Source organism: Lepidochelys kempii, chromosome 26, assembly GCF_965140265.1.
Source record: "Lepidochelys kempii isolate rLepKem1 chromosome 26, rLepKem1.hap2, whole genome shotgun sequence".
Taxonomy (NCBI): Eukaryota; Metazoa; Chordata; order Testudines; family Cheloniidae; genus Lepidochelys; species Lepidochelys kempii.
Genome location: NC_133281.1, coordinates 15,281,704 through 15,301,067, shown reverse-complemented (window position 1 = coordinate 15,301,067; position 19,364 = coordinate 15,281,704). Strand labels below are relative to the sequence as shown.

The following is a 19,364-nucleotide window of genomic DNA, read 5'->3' as shown; positions in this document are numbered from 1 at the left end:
CATTAAGTAAATTAAAATTTAAAGTAGCAAATCTATTTTGTCACTACTTTAACAGCGATAGCATTTCCCATTAAATAGATTCCTACACTATAGGCCAATTCTGTTTTTTTTGCACCATTAAAAGTTTACCCATTTGCTACCAAAATTGCCCATGCCAATCAACCAATTATATTACAAACCATCCAAGTGAAGGAGTCACGGACGTGGCTGATCGAAAGAGGGAAAGAACTTCTGCCTGTACACCTAGTCCAGTAGAGTCTGAGGGAACCAGCTTCAGAGAAGTTGTGAAGTCTCTACTACATGATTTTTGCACCTGAACACCACATGAGAGCAAATTTTGTAAAAAATGGTTTATCAGTTCCATTTTTGTATAAAACACACGGGAGAAACCTAGCCAATCAACACACGAATTGCTGCCACATGACAAGATACTTTTTGTCAAACTTTGAATCTAAAGAACATACAAATGTTTTCTCATGTCTACAGTCAATTGTCTATGCTCTTCCATTTAACTATTTCTTAAAAAATTCCACATATCCCCATATTTCTTCTGTCCCAGTTACAGTACAATGACAGGGAGGAAGAGGGTTGGTTAAAACTCCTCTCTATGCAGTTTTCTGCTGTCCCTTCTTTCCAATCAGAGACTTATGGATGTGAGGGATTACACCTGCAAAGAGAACAATGGATTAGAATAGTGGTGCACAGGACATTTTTCAGAGTAAGTTCTGTTAGTTCAAAGATTTGTTCATTATCTGAATAGCTAGAAAGCTTTCAATGTTCTGTTCTCTAAGTTTTCCACATTTTCTTGTTCTTTGACTATACTAGAATTCCCCTATACTAGAATACCCTCCGGGGGCAGAGGGTGAGAAAACCTGGATTTGTGCTGGAAATGGCCCAACTTGATTATCATACATATTGTAAGGAGAGTGATCACTTTAGATAAGCTATTACCAGCAGGAGAGTGGGTTGGGAGGAGGTATTGTTTCATGGTCTCTGTGTGTATATAATGTCTTCTGCAGTTTCCACGGTATGCATCCGATGAAGTGAGCCGTAGCTCACGAAAGCTTATGCTCAAATAAATTGGTTAGTCTCCAAGGTGCCACAAGTCCTCCTCTTCTTTTTGCGAATACAGACTAACAGGGCTGTTACTCTGAAACCGGTAATAATGCACATTCTCCAGTTGTAATTTCATCCCACCCCAATGGATCCCACCTTATCATTTCAATTGTAGGTTTGTTGATCCAACAGCCCATTTCTAAGCTGTAAAAGCTAAAATGGAAGTTGTAAGGGTACATAAAACAGACATAATTAAGTAGCCCTCTTCTTACTGCTAAGGCTGACTATGGCTAGGTCTGCAGCTTGAGCAGTGCAGACACTGCACGCCCAGCTAGCACAGGCAGAACAGCAGTGCAGACGGGGAGAACAGGTAAGCCAGAACCCTAGAGGACGTATCCAACACGGCTCTCTACGTGCGTAAGTGGTACCTCCCACATCTGCACTATTTTCCTGCAGCATACTGTCCTGCCACCAGAGCCTTTCCCCATCGCAGTGAAAAGTTCAGGCAGCAAGGAAAGACTCTGGCATCTCCCCACTGCCTTTACTTGCTGCAGCGAAAGGCTCTGGCAAGCTCTGCACTGCCAAAGCCTCTCCTCACTGCCTCTCCCAAGCAGAGCCTTTTACGGCTGTGTGTAGCTACACAGTATAGTGTGGATGCAGCCTGTTTTTCACTGCAGCACGTAGCTACGTGTACCCTGCACGCCACCAGGTATATCCCAATATTCCACTTATCTCAGCAGAACATCCACATAAGGAAAACACAAAGGCATGGATGCAGCAACAGAAGAGTTAAGTAAGACCATTCATTTAAGTCTCACAAATTACTGCAGGCTATTTTGTCCAGTATAGAATTACAATGAACTCAATATCGTTATTACACAATATATGAAGAGCACTTCTGTGAAGCTTAGTCCTCTTCCTACCTACCTCATAGAGCCCAGTTCTATCTGTAAGGAAAGTTCCAGTAGTCAGGGTTATAAAGAGGGAGGGTGGAGAGAGAAGGTGCAATCCCAGGATCTTTAATAAAAGTGAAACACCCAGATTTCCCTCAATTTATAGCTACTTTAAGTTTAATGCTCATGGAAGGTACTGAGTGGATTATCCTCAGAATATGCACTACAAGGAGAGAGTAATTCAGTGACCCATCCAGTCCTCTCTCTCGGAAACTGCCAAATTTCAGTTGCTATGATGTTTAAATGGAAACAGATACAAATCTGGCCGGAATGTCTGCCATTATTGATCTATGTGAAGTAGTGTGACAGAAGAAATTAAAGTGACTTTAACTTATTGTCTGTTACCTTCCTTGCAGTTGGCTGTCCACTTTTGTATCAACCCAATCAGTTACAAAGCCCAACTATACATACCTCCACCAGCAATGGTAGCTTTAATAAGGGAATCCAACTCTTCATCCCCACGAATAGCAAGCTGCAAGTGACGAGGAGTGATACGCTTTACTTTGAGATCCTTGGAGGCATTACCTGCCAGCTCCAGCACCTGACAAATTAGGAGGCTATTTTAGTAAGAGTTAGACCTGTTAAAGTTTACAGAAAGCAAAATGTGGGGTCAGCTGGAACATGAAATCATGAATCTCTTAGGTACTTACATGACGCCCATTACTGCAGTATGAGTACCACCTCATTATGCTTACAACACCCCTGTGCAGTAGGGCAGTGCTACTATCCCCATTTTACAGATGGGAAATTGAGGCACAGAGACACTAACCAATTTGACCAACGTCACAAAGGGAGTTTGTGGCACCGCAGGGAATCGAATCCGGGTCTCCCAAGTCCTAAGCTAGCACCGTAGCCACTGGACCTTCCTTCCTCTAACCATTCATTGATTCCAAGGCCAAAAGGGACCAATGTGATTACTTAAAATTTTACGCCTTATTGCCAGTCTGAATTTGTCTAGCTTCAACTTCCGGCCATTGGATTGTGTTGTCTGCTAGACGGAGGAGCCCATTATGAAATCTGTTCCCCACGTAGGTACTTACAGGCTGTAATCAATTCAACCCTTCACCGTCTTTGTTAAACTAAAATAGTTTGAGCTCCTTAAGTGTGTCACTATAAAGCATGTTTTCTAATCCTTTAATCATTCTCATAGGTCTTATCGGAACTCTCTCATTTATCAACATACTCCTTGAATTGTGGACGCCAGATCTGGACACAGTATTCCAGCAGCAGTAGCACAGTGCCAAGTACGGAGGTAAAACCACCTCTACCCCTCCTTGAGAGTCCCTGGTCTCTGAACTGCTTTAGCCCTTTTGGCCAGTGTTACACTGGGAGCTCATGTTCAAGTGATTATCCAGCATGACCTCCAATTTTCTTCCAGCGTCATTACTTCCCAGGATACAGCCCCCCATCTTGCAAATATAGCCTACACATGCTTTGTTCATGGCCCCCACTCACTGTTTAGTTACAATAAAAAAAACCTGTTCTGGACAAACAAGATATACCTAGGATGGCTTGCCTTTAATATAAGTGGCCTTCATCCATTAGTTATAGATTTAAAGGTCCAATTGTCTTTTAACCAATTATCCAGTGTATTTTTTGCAGTTGACATAGCTTATGGAGAACTAGACTGATCTACTTAGTCAGTTTCACTTTTAAGCTCCTATGCAACATCACAAATCTGCACAAACAGGTCACAATCAAGTTAAAAAAATCCTTTGTGTTAAAATGAAGTTTATTAGGTTTTTACAAAATAAGAAGCCAAATTTCATGGGCCTAAACAGATTTTCCAATAGTTTAATCAACTCTTTGCATTTACAGAGTAATGCATTAGATATCACCCAGCTTAACCAACGGGAGGAAAAAAACCCCAACTATTGGCAATATTAAAATCTAAATGACATGCTGCTTAGTTTCTACCACATACATTTGGAAGAAAATTTGAGAGAGAAACTGTTTGTTGCTATTTGTTTAACTTGATTTATCCTAACAAATTACATCAACAGAATTATATCCACCTACCTATCCCTCTATTCTGTCACGTGCAACGTAGTTTTGACAGTGGTTACTTCAAAACCTACCTCAGCAGTGAGATACTCAAGAATTGCAGCACTGTACACTGCAGCAGTAGCACCAACTCGCCCATGACTCGTAGTGCGAGTCTTCAAGTGTCTGTGGATACGACCCACCGGGAACTGAAGTAGAAACATTTGTTAGGCACTTGAGATCAAAGTCTACGCTGAAGCACTAAATTCTTGCCTAATGTTGATTAAGGTCTATAATAATCTGGTGTAAGAAATGTAAATGGAGTAAAAACTTACTGAAGTAGAATACTGGATTAACCCCCACAGTGAATACAAATAAATGGCGAGCTTATTTTCAATGGGACTGGCGAGTTTTACATCTCTAAATTTTCCTCAAGAGGGACACCTCTGAAAAGTATGTTAGTTTAAAGTCAGGATTAAGTTACACGGCCTTTACATACTAGTCAGTCAAGTGTCAAATCACATACAGGGTTTGTGTTGTAAGAAGCCAAAACTTTTTAAGAAGCAGATCTGTAGCACTGAAGAGATTACACTGTCAAATCAGCAGAATAATTTACATAAACCATGCAACAGAAGAGTTTTTACTGACTACTGCCAGAACTGTCTGAATTCACTCTACAACCAAGGAAGTTCCAATACAGAACGTTACATTTTACAATTAAGTTTTTGGTCACATGGGTGGGAGTGAACTTTAAACGGTACTAAGCAGGCATAGGAACTTATTGACTAGGCACAGCAGACTGTTTGTACTTATCATAGAATATCAGGGTTGGAAGGGACCTCAGGAGGTCATCTAGTCCAACCCCCTGCTCAAAGCAGGGCCAATCCCCAATTTTTGCCCCAAATCCCTAAATGGCCCCCTCAAGGATTGAGCTCACAACCCTGGGTTTAGCAGGCCAATGCTCAAACCACAGAGCTATCCCTCCCCCAATATATAGCGCTGTGTTTCCAAAGTACTCTGGAAGTATCCAAGTTAATCCCAACAACAACCCTAGAAGGCTGGTAAGTAACAACAAATATTAATAGGACAGACAAAAATTGACACAAGTACTACTTGGGGGCAAATAATACATTCAAGGCTTTTAAAGAAGTCTGATCAATCATTATATTTAGTTACAAACGTGTGATAAAGACCAAAAAATTCAGAGTATTGGGAATTGTAAAATTTAACTCATGTTAGAGGGTCAGAGTAGCAGGAAAAAGCATGACTGAAACCTTAGCATTTGATTTTGTAGTTATAAGTATTCATGCAAAATTTCACAATAAAGCTAGAAGTGCATTTCCATTTTCCTTCCACCTCCCCTCCCCCAAACCTGCTCCACAAAAATGAAAATTTTACTTAACAAGATTAAATATTGTATTCAAATTGTAAACACTAAAGTAATACATGATTTAGCACCACTTTACCTGCAGTCCTGCTCTTTGTGAGCGAGAAACTGCCTTTGCCTTGGCCTTTCCACTGTCCTTTCCAGCCTTGCCACCAGCCTGAATAAAAGAGCAATATTAGAATTAAGAAAGCAAGTGCGTGCACAGAGGACAAAAATCTGCACTGCTTCACCTCACCATCGCACTTGAGAATCCAAAAGTCTTACCTCTTCTGCTCAAACTTGGAAAATTTATCCCAAAAAAGATTGAGGAACATCCCTTTAAAAGAAGTCACTTTTGTATACAACAGTTGGATATGCAATGTCTTGAGAGAAAAACTCCCAAATATGCTTCACTGCAAACTTTCCTCAAGCATCAAGAGTTCTCTATATTAAAATACATGAGCATGAAGGCGTGACTATTTAGTTGCACCTAACTTTCCAGGTCTGCTGCTGCTTAAAAATATTTACATAAGAAGCTGTAACCAAACCCACTCAATACATTTATTCCTAGAGCCAGAAAAATTTGAGAACACAGACATGCTATTTCAAAAGTAAGTACTTATTCTGATATAACAGCTTGTTAGCAGACAAGAATCTTAAGCAATTCTATTTCAATTCTATTCTATTTCAGCTTTCAGAGTAGCAGCTGTGTTAGTCTGTATTCGCAAAAAGAAAAGGAGTACTCGTGGCACCTTAGAGACTAACCAATTTATTTGAGCATAAGCTTTCTTGAGCTACAGCTCACTTCATCCGATGCCTTTCATGGAAAATACAGTGAGGAGATTTATATACACACAGAACATGAAAAAATGGGTGTTTATGAGCATAAGCTTTCATGAGCTACAGCTATTATACAGCTGTATATGATACATATTATACAACTATTATGTGCAGATTTTTGAAATATGAGCTATTATACTTCATCGGATGCATTCAGTGGAAAATACAGTGAGGAGATTTATATACCCATTTTTTCATGTTCTGTGTGTATATAAATCTCCTCACTGTATTTTCCACTGAATGCATCCGATGAAGTATAATAGCTCATATTTCAAAAATCTGCACATAATAGTTGTATAATATGTATCATATACAGCTGTATAATAGCTGTAGCTCTCATAAATTGGTTAGTCTCTAAGGTGCCACTAGTACTCCTTTTCTATTTCAGCTGTAATTTTTCACAACGAATTTTCATGAATTAGCTGATCACCTAATGGATATTCTTACCTGAACTATTTTATTTGGCTGAATAGGTGATTTTATCTGACAATCCCAAGAAATCTAGAGACTAACCCAACCCCCTCCAGTTTTTGTTATACCAAACTGCTCACCATGCAATTATGTTGATAAATTACCAGAGGTGTAGAACTGGGGTGGTGGTGGTGAAAATTCAGATTCCAAGTTGATTCCAAGGATCATCTAGTCTGAGCTCCTATTAACAGGCCATAGAACTTCCTCAAAATTTCTAGAGCATATCTTGATTTAAAAATAGTCTGTGATGGACAATCCATCACAACTCTTGATAAGTTATTCCAATGATTAATTGCTCTCAGTTGAACATTTACACCTTATTTTCAATCTGTATTTGTCTAGCTTCAACTTCCAGCCATTGGATTGTGTTAGACCTTTCTCTGCTACACTGATGAGCCTGTTATCAAGTATGTGTTCCCCATGTAGGTACTTAACAGACTAATCAAGTCACCCCTTAACCTTCTCTTTGTTAAACTAAATAGATTGAGATCCTCGAGTCTATCACTATGAAGCATGTTTTCTAATCCTTTAATCATTCTGCTGGCTCTTCTCTGATCGCTCTCCAATTTATCTCATTGAATTGTGCACATCAAAGCTGAATAAAGTATACCAGCATCGGTCACATTAGTGCCAAATACAGAGGTGAAATGACCTCTCTACTCCTACTTGAGATTCCCGATTAGTCCTTCTGGTCACAGCACTGGACTGGAAGCAGATTATCCACCACAAGCCCTACATCTTTTTCACAGATACTGCTTCCTGTGGTAGAGTCCCCCCACTTATAAGTATAGCCTACATCTTTGTTCCTAGATGTATACATTTACATTTAGACATTAAAACACCCACTGTTTGCTTGTGCCCATCTCATAGAACTGTCTGGATTGCTTGGTATCTTCATTGTTTACCACTCTCCCAAACTGTGTCATCTGCAAGCTTTATCAGGGATGATTTTATGTTTTCTTCCATGCCATTAATAAAAAATGTTAATAGCATAGGGCCAAGAACCGATACCTGCAGGATCCCACTAGAAACACACCAGGTTCAGTGATGAATACCCATTTGAGAGAAGGTGCATCTCCCACCCTGATGTAGCCAGATGTTAACCTTTTTAGCAAAGTCATCCAACCCTACTAAAATAATGCTTTCTTCTGCCAATGTTGCGAACTAGATTCACTTGTAGTGTGGCTGCAGTGTGGCCTACTGGATAGAGAACTGAACTGGGACTCCAGACAGGAGACAAGGTTCTATTTCTGCTCTGCCACTGGCCTAGTGGGTGACTATGGGCAAGTCACTTCACCTCTATGCCTGAGTTTCACCATCTTCAAAATGGAGATAATGATGTTTACCTCCTTTATAGAGTGCACTGAGATCGACCGATGAAGATATGCATTATTGGGTTGAAAGAGTAGTTTTGATATTCCTGGCTCTTTTGGAAAGCAATGAACATGCAACTTTTGATTCACCTATGATTTCCCTCCTCCTCCATTAAGCCACTTTTCAAAACAGGAACATTGTTCCCGCTTAAAGAAAAATATCTACCTCCACACTAAGGAAACCCACTACCTAACCATCTTTAGCTTTCAACAGCAGCTAAGATAAACGAAAGTGTTGAACAACATATATCCTTAAATTTAGTGTAATACTCCCAAAACTAGACAGGTCTATAAGTGTAAAGTTTCAGAGTAACAGCCGTGTTAGTCTGTATTCGCAAAAAGAAAAGGAGTACTTGTGGCACCTTAGAGACTAACCAATTTATTAGAGCATAAGCTTTCGTGAGCTACAGCTCACTTCATCAGATGCATCTGATGAAGTGAGCTGTAGCTCACAAAAGCTTATGCTCTAATAAATTGGTTAGTCTCTAAAGTGTAAAGTGTCATCTCATCAACTTGCGCATGCCTGGCAGACTGCCTAATAACTGTAAAATCTCAACCACTTCTTTCACTCCCAACACTGAATTACAAAATACAATAGTACTTATTACCTGCCAGGGAAAACTACTGTCTTGACATAGTCCCACCTCTCCCAGACCCAGTTATGATGTACGGGGTGCAACATTTCTTTCCCACTACCCTTTAATATATTTGGGCAGTTTATCAATTTATTTAAATGAGACATCACCAACCAGAAATCTAAGCAAGCTGTAAATATCTGAACCCTATATCTACCCCAACTATCCTTGCCAATTTACATTAAAAAAATCATTGCATCACAGTCTTCACAAAGTGTTGTCAAATCCATACAGGTAAATGGATTGAAAAAGGGTCTCTTCCCCTTGCATGTCCCTGTCCCCCTATTTTTCTTCCACTACTACTTGTAACATTCGTAGGTAAAAAGTTTTCTAACAGAAGTATGATTTTTAAGTTGTGTCCCTTTAAGACTAGTCCTCCTACTTTTATTTCCTTATAAAAGGCATGATAAATTTTTATTTCCTGTTGCCACCCAACAGTTCCATTATTTTTCAGGAGGTGGAAACATTTAAAAAATGCAGGGCAGGGTTTGTATATAATAAACTACTTGCACAGCTACAGTTTAGACTAGATCAGTTTTATCTACTCAAGGTGGGGGGGGGAGAGAAAAAAAAATCACAGATGACTTTGTATATTGATTTATTAATCTTTGAGTCCCAATTGCTACGGTCAGAAAAATGAGTAAAAACAGAACAGAAAGTTCTTTCAGAGAGATTTATAGGAAAGGTACGAGTAAATTTGCTATTTGGGACTACTGATTTCAAGGATTACCCTCTCCTCACCCTAATGTAGTAAAGTTAGGGTTAGGGAAACTGGGGAATCCCCCTAAACCAGGCTTTTAATAGAAACATCCCTGAAACTTACCATGCAATGACTGCCACTGCCCCATAATTGGCGTAATTTCCCTTTGATCTCATCTCTTCATATATGTACACATTACATTTCATTACATATAAAAAAAAATCTGAACTCCACTTTTCTGTGAGCTGCACAACAAAGAGGGGATTTACAAGTTTCCCCACAAACTCCTAAAGAAAACTAAGTCAAGTCTTCCACACACATGGACTCAAGTGACAATGGAAGTAATTGTGGAGTCAGTTAATAACTGTAGATAGGACTGGATAGAATGTTTCTTGACTAGGAATTGCTAAGGACTAACTGGCCAAAAACTAAAACATTCAGAAATATTAAGTTCTGCTAAAATTGGGAAGATTGCAGCTGGCCCAGAATTTCCACTGGCATTGTACCATATTACTACAGTGGGGAAACAGCTTCACAATGAAGTAAAGAGAACAGGGACATTATGAAACATATTATAGTAGTCTAACCAGAACCTTCAAGCCATACTGTGACGTGGATGGTGCTCTGACCTGAGTGCCACTTTCAGACAGCTACTATTACAAGTAGGGTGTAATAGTAGCTATCTGAAAGTGGCACTCAGGTCAGAGCACCCTCCACTTCACCGTATGCCTTGAAGGTTCTGGTTAGACTACTTGTCAAAGAGGACTAAGGAATACAGATGGAGTTAAAAAACTGGATGGCGACATTTTCCATTCCACATCCACAGAGGGAAAGAGAACTCCCTGACCAAGATAGAGCTTAAAGTTTATATAGCTAATGTCTATGCAGACTACATTAAAGGGTCATTACCAGCTTGAAATCTAGCCTATTTAAGAAATTATTAGAAGTCCCCCCACTAATTTTTGATACTTAAATATTTTTACACACACAAAGGATCAGGAAAGACAAAAAACAAAACCTGCATAAACAAGGGAAAAGGACTATACAAAGAAAACGGTAAAAAGTGATCAGAGCACAAAACTCAGACAAAATCTGAGGTTTGTTTTGTTTTGTTTTTTAAACTGACATTATCTAGATATCTTGGGTACTTATATGGCCCACTCTATCATATCTGTGAGCTTCACAATCTTTAATGAAAGAAAAGGAGTACTTGTGGCACCTTAGAGACTAACCAATTTATTAGAGCATAAGCTTTCGTGAGCTACAGCTCACTTCATCAGATGCATATGCATCTGATGAAGTGAGCTGTAGCTCACGAAAGCTTATGCTCTAATAAATTGGTTAGTCTCTAAGGTGCCACAAGTACTCCTTTTCTTTTTGCGAATACAGACTAACACGGCTGTTACTCTGAAACAATCTTTAATGTATTTATGAGGTAGCAAAGTACTAGTCTCTCCATTTCACAGATTGGGAATGATGGCACAGAGACTAAATGACTGTCAGAGGTCACACAGGAAGCCTCTGGTAGAGCTGGGAATTGAACCATGGTCTCCAGAGACCTAAGCTAGTGTCCTAACTAGTGGGCCAGTCTTTCTCTACCCCTTAAAAAAAAATGTATCCTGCTCAAGCAGAGATCTCTTGGAGACAAAACACGATCAACACAACAATGGCTTACATTAAACATGCATAGTATTTTGGTGATTAACATGTGAGAACACCACTGTTTAAGCAAGTGCAAAGTCTTCACACCTGTGTATAGTAATTTGGTAGTTTAACAAATACTGTACCTGCTCCAGATGTTACAGTGTTAGGCAAGTTAAGCTAGTTTAAAGACTGAAAAGGTTAAGAAGAGAAGCTGTGTTTGGAAACTCATTTGAGCAACTGTTGCCACACACATACATTGTATGTTAGGCCAGAGCTATGCTACCAGCACTTTGGCAACATACCCATAACACCAAAGCACTCCTAGTGTTTATGCTGCTTAAGAACATAAGAATGGCCATAATGGGTCAGACCAGTGGCCCATCAAGCCTGGTATCCTGTCTTCCGACAGTGGTCAATTGCTCTCTGAAGCACTGGCACTATTGAGCAATCCATCCTGTCATCCACTCCCAGCTTCTGGCCATCACTGGTTTACGTAAAAGAATAAAATGGACACAAATCAGATGTCAAGAACTAACATATTCATAAACCAGTCAGAGAATACTTCAATCTCTCTGGTCACGTGATTACAGACATGAAAGTTGTGATATTACAACCAAAAAAAACTTCAAATCCAGACTCCAGCGAGAAACTGTTGAATTGGAATTCATTTGCAAATTGGATACAATTAACTTAGGCTTGAATAGAGACTGGGAGTGGCTAAGTCATTATGCAAGGTACCCTATTTCCCCTTGTTTTTTCCTACCCCCCCCCCCCGCTGTTCTTGTTAAACCCTGAATTTGTGCTGGAAATGGCCCACCTTGATCATCATACACATTGTAAGGAGAGTGGTCACTTTAGTTAAGCTGTTGCCAGCAGGAGAGAGGGGTGGGGGGAGAGAAAACCTTTTGTAGTGATAAACACCCATTTTTTCATGATTTGTGTGTATAAAAAGATCTTCTACACTTTCCACAGTATGCATCCGATGAAGTGAGCTGTAGCTCACGAAAGCTTATGCTCAAATAAATTGGTTAGTCTCTAAGGTGCTACAAGTACTCCCTTTCTTTTTGCAAATACAGACTAACACGGCTGTTACTCATAGACCTCTATTGTATCCCCTCCCCTCCTTAGTCATCTCTTTTCTAAGCTGAACTCTCCTCATATGTATGCTATTCCATACCCCTAGTCATTTTTGTTGACCTCTCTGTACCTTTTTGAATTCTAATGGATCTTTTTTTGAGATGGGGGCCCAGATATGCACACAGTATTCAAGGTATGAATGGACCATGGATTCATATGGTGGCATGGTATTTTTCTATCCCTTTCCTAATGGTTGCTAATATTGTTAGCTTTTTTGACTGCTGCACACTGAGCAGGTGTTTTCAGAGAACTATTCACGATGACTCCAATATCTCTTTCTTGAATGCTAACAGCTCATTTAGACCCCATCACTTTGTATGTACAGTCTGGATGTTTTCCAATGTACATCATTTTGCATTTATCAACATAAAAAATTCATTGCCAGTTTGTTTCCTAGTCACCCAGTTTTGTGAGATCCCTTTGTAAGTCTTTATAGTCAGCTTTGGACTTTACTACCTTGAGTAATTTTGTATCCTCTGCAAGCTTTGCCAACCCCTTATTTCAGATAATTTATGAATAAGCTGAACAGCACTTGTCCCAGTAGAGATCTTGGAGGGACCCTGCTATTTACCTCTCCACTGTGAAAACAGACCATTTATTCCTATCCTTTGTTGTAACCAGATCCATGAGAGGACCTTCCCTCTTAGCCCATGACTGCTTACTTTGTTTAAGAGCCTTTGGTGAGGGACCTTGTCAAAGGCTTTCTGAAAGTCCAAGTACACTATATCTGCTGGATCTCTCATGTCCATATACTTGCTGACACTCTCAAACCATTCCAATAGATTGGGGAGATATGATTTCCCTTGACAAATACCACATTGACTCTTCCAACATACCATGTTCATCTATGTGTCTGATCATTCTGTTCTTTACTATAGTTTCAATCGATTAGCTTGGTATTGAAGTTAGGCTTACCAACCTGTAATTGTCAGGATCGTCTTTGGAGCCTCTTTAAAAAAGAAAAATCAGTATTACAGTAGCTATCCTCCAGTCTCCTGGTACAGAGGCTGATTTAAGTGATAGCTTACACAATGCAAGTAGTAGTCCTGCAATTTCACATTGAGGTCTTTCAGAACTCTTAGGGTGAATACCATCCAATACTGGTGACTTCTTATTGTTTAATTTATCAATTTATTCCTAAACCTCTTCTACTGACAGCTCAGTCTGTGACATTTCCTCAGAACTGTCACCTAAAAAGAATGGCTCAGATGTGGGAATCTCCCAGACATCCTCTGCTATGAAGACTGGTGCAAAGAATTTATTTAGCTTCTCCGCAACAGCCTTGTCTTCCTTGAGTGCTCCTTCAGCTTATAGTGGAAAGGCTGCTTTTGCCTGTACAACTTATTCCAGACTCCACACAAGAGCAAAATAAGTTATACCAACAAAGGTGCAATTCTGCCAGGACATCTGTGTCAGTGAGAGATCACAACTCTTCATACCCCTGACCAATTTAGCTGTGCCAGCAAGAGCGTAGTATAGTCCTGACCTATTTTACTGCAGAAGAGGACAAATGTATATAAAAATCAGTAAAGTTTTCAGAGCGTCAGTGCTCTCTAATCCTGACCACTAATCATTCTTCTGGCAAAGAATGACTAAATGAGACTTTGTTCCAAAACAGTCAGTTCTATCCCTTAAAGAAAAAGGCCACTGATTATAAATTGTCTAAATTAGCTATCCAAACTATAACATTTTCAAAACAGTTTACCTGTCATAGATTTGCCATTTACATGCCTGTGAAGGTGGCTGTTTTCGGTTTAATATCAAATAGCACTGAGTCAGCTTTACCATTAGAAAGGACCAGAAATCAAAATTTCAAAGTTTGTTGTAAGACTTTTTAGTTAATCCTTTGAAACCAATTTCTGTTGCTTTCTAGCAGAGAAGCTCAACCTCTATTCTAGTTTTCATAAAATTGTCAAAATGGCAGGTTCTTGTCTGCTCATTAGTGTGTACTATATTTGGCATGTGAAATCAACTCGTCAAAAAAAATCCACTAGGTCATTCTGAATACATCCCCTGACATCTGACATTTTTTAGGGCACAAATAAGACTCCACCACCCATCTATCTTGGCTACACTTTGCATGACTGCTATGCTAAGTTCCATAAGTTCTCTCTCTAAGTAGCATCCAGAGGGAGTCTTTCAGTTGGCTCCTTTACCTACAAGATTTATCCTACTCACCATAGGTGCTCAAACGGCACACGTGATTTGGAACGGACATGGGTTGGCCAGAGAGGGTTGAAACTTTGCAGAAGTTCAAGAGATACAATAGCTTTGAGGAATAAGACGAAAATAGAATACAGCAAGGTTTCAGATATAATACTTCCACTTGGGTCTTGCAGTTTCTGAGCAGAAGAGCAATGATTTGTCTAAAAAGTCTCTTGTTTTCATCAGTGAAGCTGCATTTAAGGAGCCCAACCAATGAGCAAGCAAACTGTCTTTGCTCTGCTTGGTTTCTGAGTGCCAATCCACAGCAAAGATTCAGGAGCATAGCTGATAGTTCCACCTCTATTTAAGTGTGCAGAGAACACGTAATAGCCATAGAGCTGTTCTATCAGAATGAGTACACCCCGGGTTGCTGAGGTTGTTCACCAGGATTTGAATCTTAGGCAGTTAAGTCACACCTCCATCACCTCCATCACTTAAGGTCCATCACCTCCATCACCTCCATCACACCTCCATCACACCTCCATCACTTAAGGTTGTCTGCAGAATCAAGATGACTATAACATTGGACCAAGTTTTCTTCACTATCATTTACTTTTTTGAAATCTAATTTCTACAGAAACAACAAAATACCTCTCAAGGGAATCTCACTATAAGCCACAGGTAAACAAATGCTTGAGCAGGATTTGCCTACCTTAGTAATTTACACTTTGTAATTACAATAGTTCTTTGTACTGGCGTTTTCCTTTAGTACAGGTTGCAAGCCAAGCTTGCCGTTACCATACCCACAGCCCAGGAGCAATGACTTGGAAAGTAACCTCAGTACTAAGCATAAGTGACAATTCCTATCATTAGGCTAATTTAAAGTACTTAGATGGTGGAATTAAAGAGGACTAATGATATTTTCCTATTCAGGAGAGCAAAAAAAGACTTTCGCTTTTGGATTTAGAAATTTACATTTTTCTTGCAATCTTAATGGAGTTGTAATTAACATGTTTTATTGTTTAATTTAAACATCTCCTGTGCAGGATCACTGTTCAGCACAACTCTGGAAACAATGTTTGCTGAGTGAAGCTGATGTTCCAGCAGAGACAGAACACAGTGGTTCCCCCCCCCCCTTTCAGTTCAAGAAAGTTGTTTGGTTTAAAAGAATTTTCAACTATTATGTGTTGCCTTAGTAGATTCCACATAACTCCTTACCTGCACAGCCACATTCTAGCATTTAAAGAGGGAAAAAAAACCCCCCTGCAAAACGATCAAACTTTAGCCCTAATCTTATGTGACAATTACTTTAAGTCTCAGAGTGAGTCATTTGAGCGTGTTTTATTTCTGCTTTTATACATTTTGAAGAAAGAGGAAGAGTCTCAGTACTAAGTGTTATTTTCTTAAGCAATAAATCTAGATATTCAGTCTTTTCTAACCACCATTCTAAACTTCCTCGGGTTATTTAGGCACTGCCATGGGTGAAGTTTGATGTGCAATAAATATTTTAGTGTCTTGTGACACTATGGGGCTCTCTTACCCTATTGATATTATGTATTAAGTCCAAGATAAGGACTAGGCAAATAAATATCAGCACTTCTCTGGGAACCGGTGAATCTTTGCAGATCAATGGCCACCCCAAGGAAAACAGCATTTAAAATCTGGTAAATCCCTGTATTCTACTAACCATCATGATTATGCTACTAGAAGATATTCCTAGAATATGCTACTACATTTAACCTGATGTTGTGTTTATAATATTGCTTGTTTACAACATAGCAACAGTGCCTCACTTAATTTGACACTGCATTTAATAATACAATTTGTTAATCATTTGCCAAAAGCTAGGAGATGAGATCATCATACAAAATTAAACGCAAGGACAATTTCTTAAACCTTGCAAAGCACTCCTACTTTAACCCTTACTATTACATCCCTTTGCTTTGGGTCAGGAAAGGCCATACGCACAAAAGGGAAAATGCCCATCTGCAATTAAAAAATGAATTTTCAGTTCTTAAGACAGAAGCAAATATGGCGATGTGCATTTTTATTTAAATAAGTCTATACAATCTAGGTGCAGTTCTCAAGCTTCTGCAAGTTCCCAATGTGATCTTGTTCAAAGTTATTCCTGCCATAAGTGTGCACAACCCCGTATAAACATTAATGTCAACACTCCCATGAGGCTGGTAAGTACTGTCCCCATTTTACGGATGTGAAAATGGTTGTAGTTTCCATGAGTTTGAAATTCAAGGTCACAAGTTCGCAACAGAACAGTCTTCCCTCATCATCCTGTGCTCATTTGTCCAGATTCTGTACGACTTAATGGGGTTACAGCTTTCTTTAAGAACCATGACTGAACTGTAATTTGACAGTGAGAAGATCATCAGTGGAGTACAGAATAGATATTAACTCATGTCTAGAAATTAAACTTGAATACTGTGGTCTAATAACTTTGAGCAATGACATCCTGCTCGTGCTATCATGGTCCCGGACCCATGGGTTTCACTACCTTAGGCAAAAATATAACTCAGACTTTTCTAGCATTACCTACTCCATTAAAGGAAGACAATGTTTAACTGCAGAAGACAGTTAAAAATGGTTAGTTTCTTCCAAGACCCTCAATCCACAAAAAGTTTCAAGGAAGTTACCTTAAGACTATTTACAACCAACGCAATTTCAAAGCCAGATGTGGTAGAAAGCAAACTTTTTGAAAAAGCATAATTCATGTATATGAGAATCAAATAAACTTTATTTACGCAATCTCCCTCTTGAGTTGGCTCCTGGAAGCCTGATCAGAGAGGGCCGTGCAGTTATTAATTAGCGATCACATACAGCTCTGCAGCCAGAGATTTGCAAAGAGAGCAGGCATCGCTACGATCTCAAGGGAGAGGATACAAAACTAAGCTCGTCCGAAGGTTCTTTTCTACCTTAAGTTCCCTGTGTATCACGTGCAGTTTTGAAAATCTTCAGATTACTTCCTACAACCTCCTTCGAGCCTGGAGTCCTTGGGGCAGCTACCGCTTCCGCAGCGGGGACAGAGCGGTCACAGCCCCCTGCCCGCTGGGGCTGCACGGCCGGGAGCCGCTGAAACACGAGGTGACGGTCGCAGGGCTCGACGGGGGGCACCGCAGCCCGGCCGCGCGGTCTGACAGCCGAGGGCAGGGCCGCTGCCCGGGGGGGGTCACCAGCCCGCCGCCCCGGGCCGGCTCCCCAGCGCCAGGTGCGCGCTCGCCCCCGCCGGCTGGACTTGCACCCGCTCCCCGCGGGCGGCCCGGCTGCTTTGGCGACGCTTCCGCGGGCCCCACTCGCCTGCCTAGGAGTCCCGAGGCGCCGGGCGCGAGCGGCTCGGCCGCCCCGCGCGACCCCGCCACGGGAGCGAGGGCAGGGGCGCTCCCCGCCTAAGGGACCCCGCGGAGCCAGGTGCCCTCTCTCAGCGCTGCTGCTTTGGAACCGGGCGCAGGCACCCGGCACTTCCCGCCAACAGGAGCCCGTCCGGGTCGGCCGCCGGCCCCATCCCTCACCATGGTTTCGCCGCTGCCGTGTGAGGTCCGGTCCCGATTCCGCCGCGCTGGAGCCGCCTCAGGAGCCGCGAGACAATAAACCGCCTGAGCGCGAGGAGGGAGCCTGGCCTGCCGCGGCCGCTCCAAGCCAATCAGGCCGCCCCATGCTAGTTTGAACCTCCCGCTCCGACCAATCCCGCCATCGCTTCTTGCCTCCTCGGCTAGCTGGCCCCGCCCCGCGGCCCGTTTAACGGCTGTTTTTCCTTTGCACACGGCACGCAGGGGCGAGGGAAGTGAGGCCGAGGGGGCTCGGCGTGGGAGGGAGGAATGGGAGAGTGACGTGACCAGTGGCCAATAATAGCAGCAAAACAGTCGACGGAAGGCGGGGTTACACGAATGACTGCTCTCGCAGCCAATGGAAAGAACAGAAAGTTTCCCGCCCATTCTCTCCCCTTCCCCCAACTTGTTTGTTTGCGCTCGGAAAAAATGGAGGCTGAAGTTCCGGGCAGAGACTCCTCCCCGGCCGCCCACGTAGAAGAGCACTACTTACCCTCCGCATACACCCCTCCTCCCCACAGCGGGGACCGACCCCAATCTCCGCCCTCCGCTGCGCGGGATGGGGCACCCCCCAACTCCCCGCCACGGGCTGGGCCACCCCCTCCCACCTCCCCCCTCCCATCCCCTCCACTGCCACCTGGGGGGCAGCCCCGAACCCCCCCTCCACCCCCCCTTCAGTGGGGCATCCACCCAGCCCCCCATACACCCGCAGCTCCAATACTCTCCCGCACCGTCTACAGGGTGGGGAACCTGCAGCCTCAACGGATGTGACCTTCCGCCCCTAAGGGGTGCCGGCCCCACCCCCAGGCAGAGGCCCCGCCCCCTAAGAGGTGCCGGCCCCACCCCCAGGCAGAGGCCCCGCCCCCTAAGAGGTGCCGGCCCCACCCCCAGGCAGAGGCCCCGCCCCCAAGAGGTGCCGGCCCCACCCCCAGGCAGAGGCCCCGCCCCCAAGAGGTGCCCGCCCCACCCGCAGGCAGAGGCCCCGCCCCCTAAGGGGTGCCCGCCCCATCCCCAGGCAGAGGCTCCGCCCCCAAGAGGTGCCCGCCCCACCCCCAGGCAGAGGCCCCGCCCCCTAAGAGGTGCCGGCCCCACCCCCAGGCAGAGGCCCCGCCCCCAAGAGGTGCCCGCCCCACCCCCAGTCAGGGGCCCCGCCCCCTAAGGGGTGCCGGCCCCACCCCCAGGCAGAGGCCCCGCCCCCAAGAGGTGCCCGCCCCACCCGCAGGCAGAGGCCCCGCCCCCTAAGGGGTGCCCGCCCCATCCCCAGGCAGAGGCTCCGCCCCCAAGAGGTGCCCGCCCCACCCCCAGGCAGAGGCCCCGCCCCCTAAGAGGTGCCCGCCCCACCCCCAGGCAGAGGCCCCGCCCCTATCACCTCATATGTGTAGCAGCCCCCAAGATGCCTTTCCATCTACACAGGTAGGTTCCCCACCCCAGCACAATTATTACATATTTGCATTACCTGCGCACTCAGGCCTCTCTCAGGCTCTGGGCTCACAGTGCTGGGCTC

The 19,364-nt window shown here is 42.9% G+C and overlaps 1 protein-coding gene across 1 annotated transcript; it reads right to left on the bottom strand.

Moving 5' to 3' along the window:
* Positions 1-335: 335 nt before the first annotated feature.
* Positions 336-18,262, bottom strand: LOC140903695 (uncharacterized). The gene is made up of 5 exons (XM_073325391.1): positions 17,825-18,262; positions 5,459-5,536; positions 4,088-4,201; positions 2,421-2,550; positions 336-667 (listed from the first exon to the last, which is right to left on the bottom strand). Exons 1-5 carry the CDS (start codon positions 18,245-18,247, stop codon positions 606-608), a joined length of 807 nt encoding a protein of 268 aa, XP_073181492.1. The 5' UTR covers positions 18,248-18,262; the 3' UTR covers positions 336-605.
* Between the last annotated feature and the right edge of the window lie 1,102 nt (positions 18,263-19,364).

Excerpts from the sequence above, each read along its gene's own strand:
- LOC140903695 (XM_073325391.1), bottom strand. The coding sequence starts at position 18,247 with ATGGGCGGGAAACTTTCTGTTCTTTCCATTGGCTGCGAGAGCAGTCAT. Across the intron at positions 4,202-5,458 it reads CACAAAGAGCAGGACTGCAG|TTCCCGGTGGGTCGTATCCA; the intron begins GTAAAGTGGTGC and ends TTTCTACTTCAG. Across the intron at positions 2,551-4,087 it reads TTGAGTATCTCACTGCTGAG|GTGCTGGAGCTGGCAGGTAA; the intron begins GTAGGTTTTGAA and ends CTAATTTGTCAG.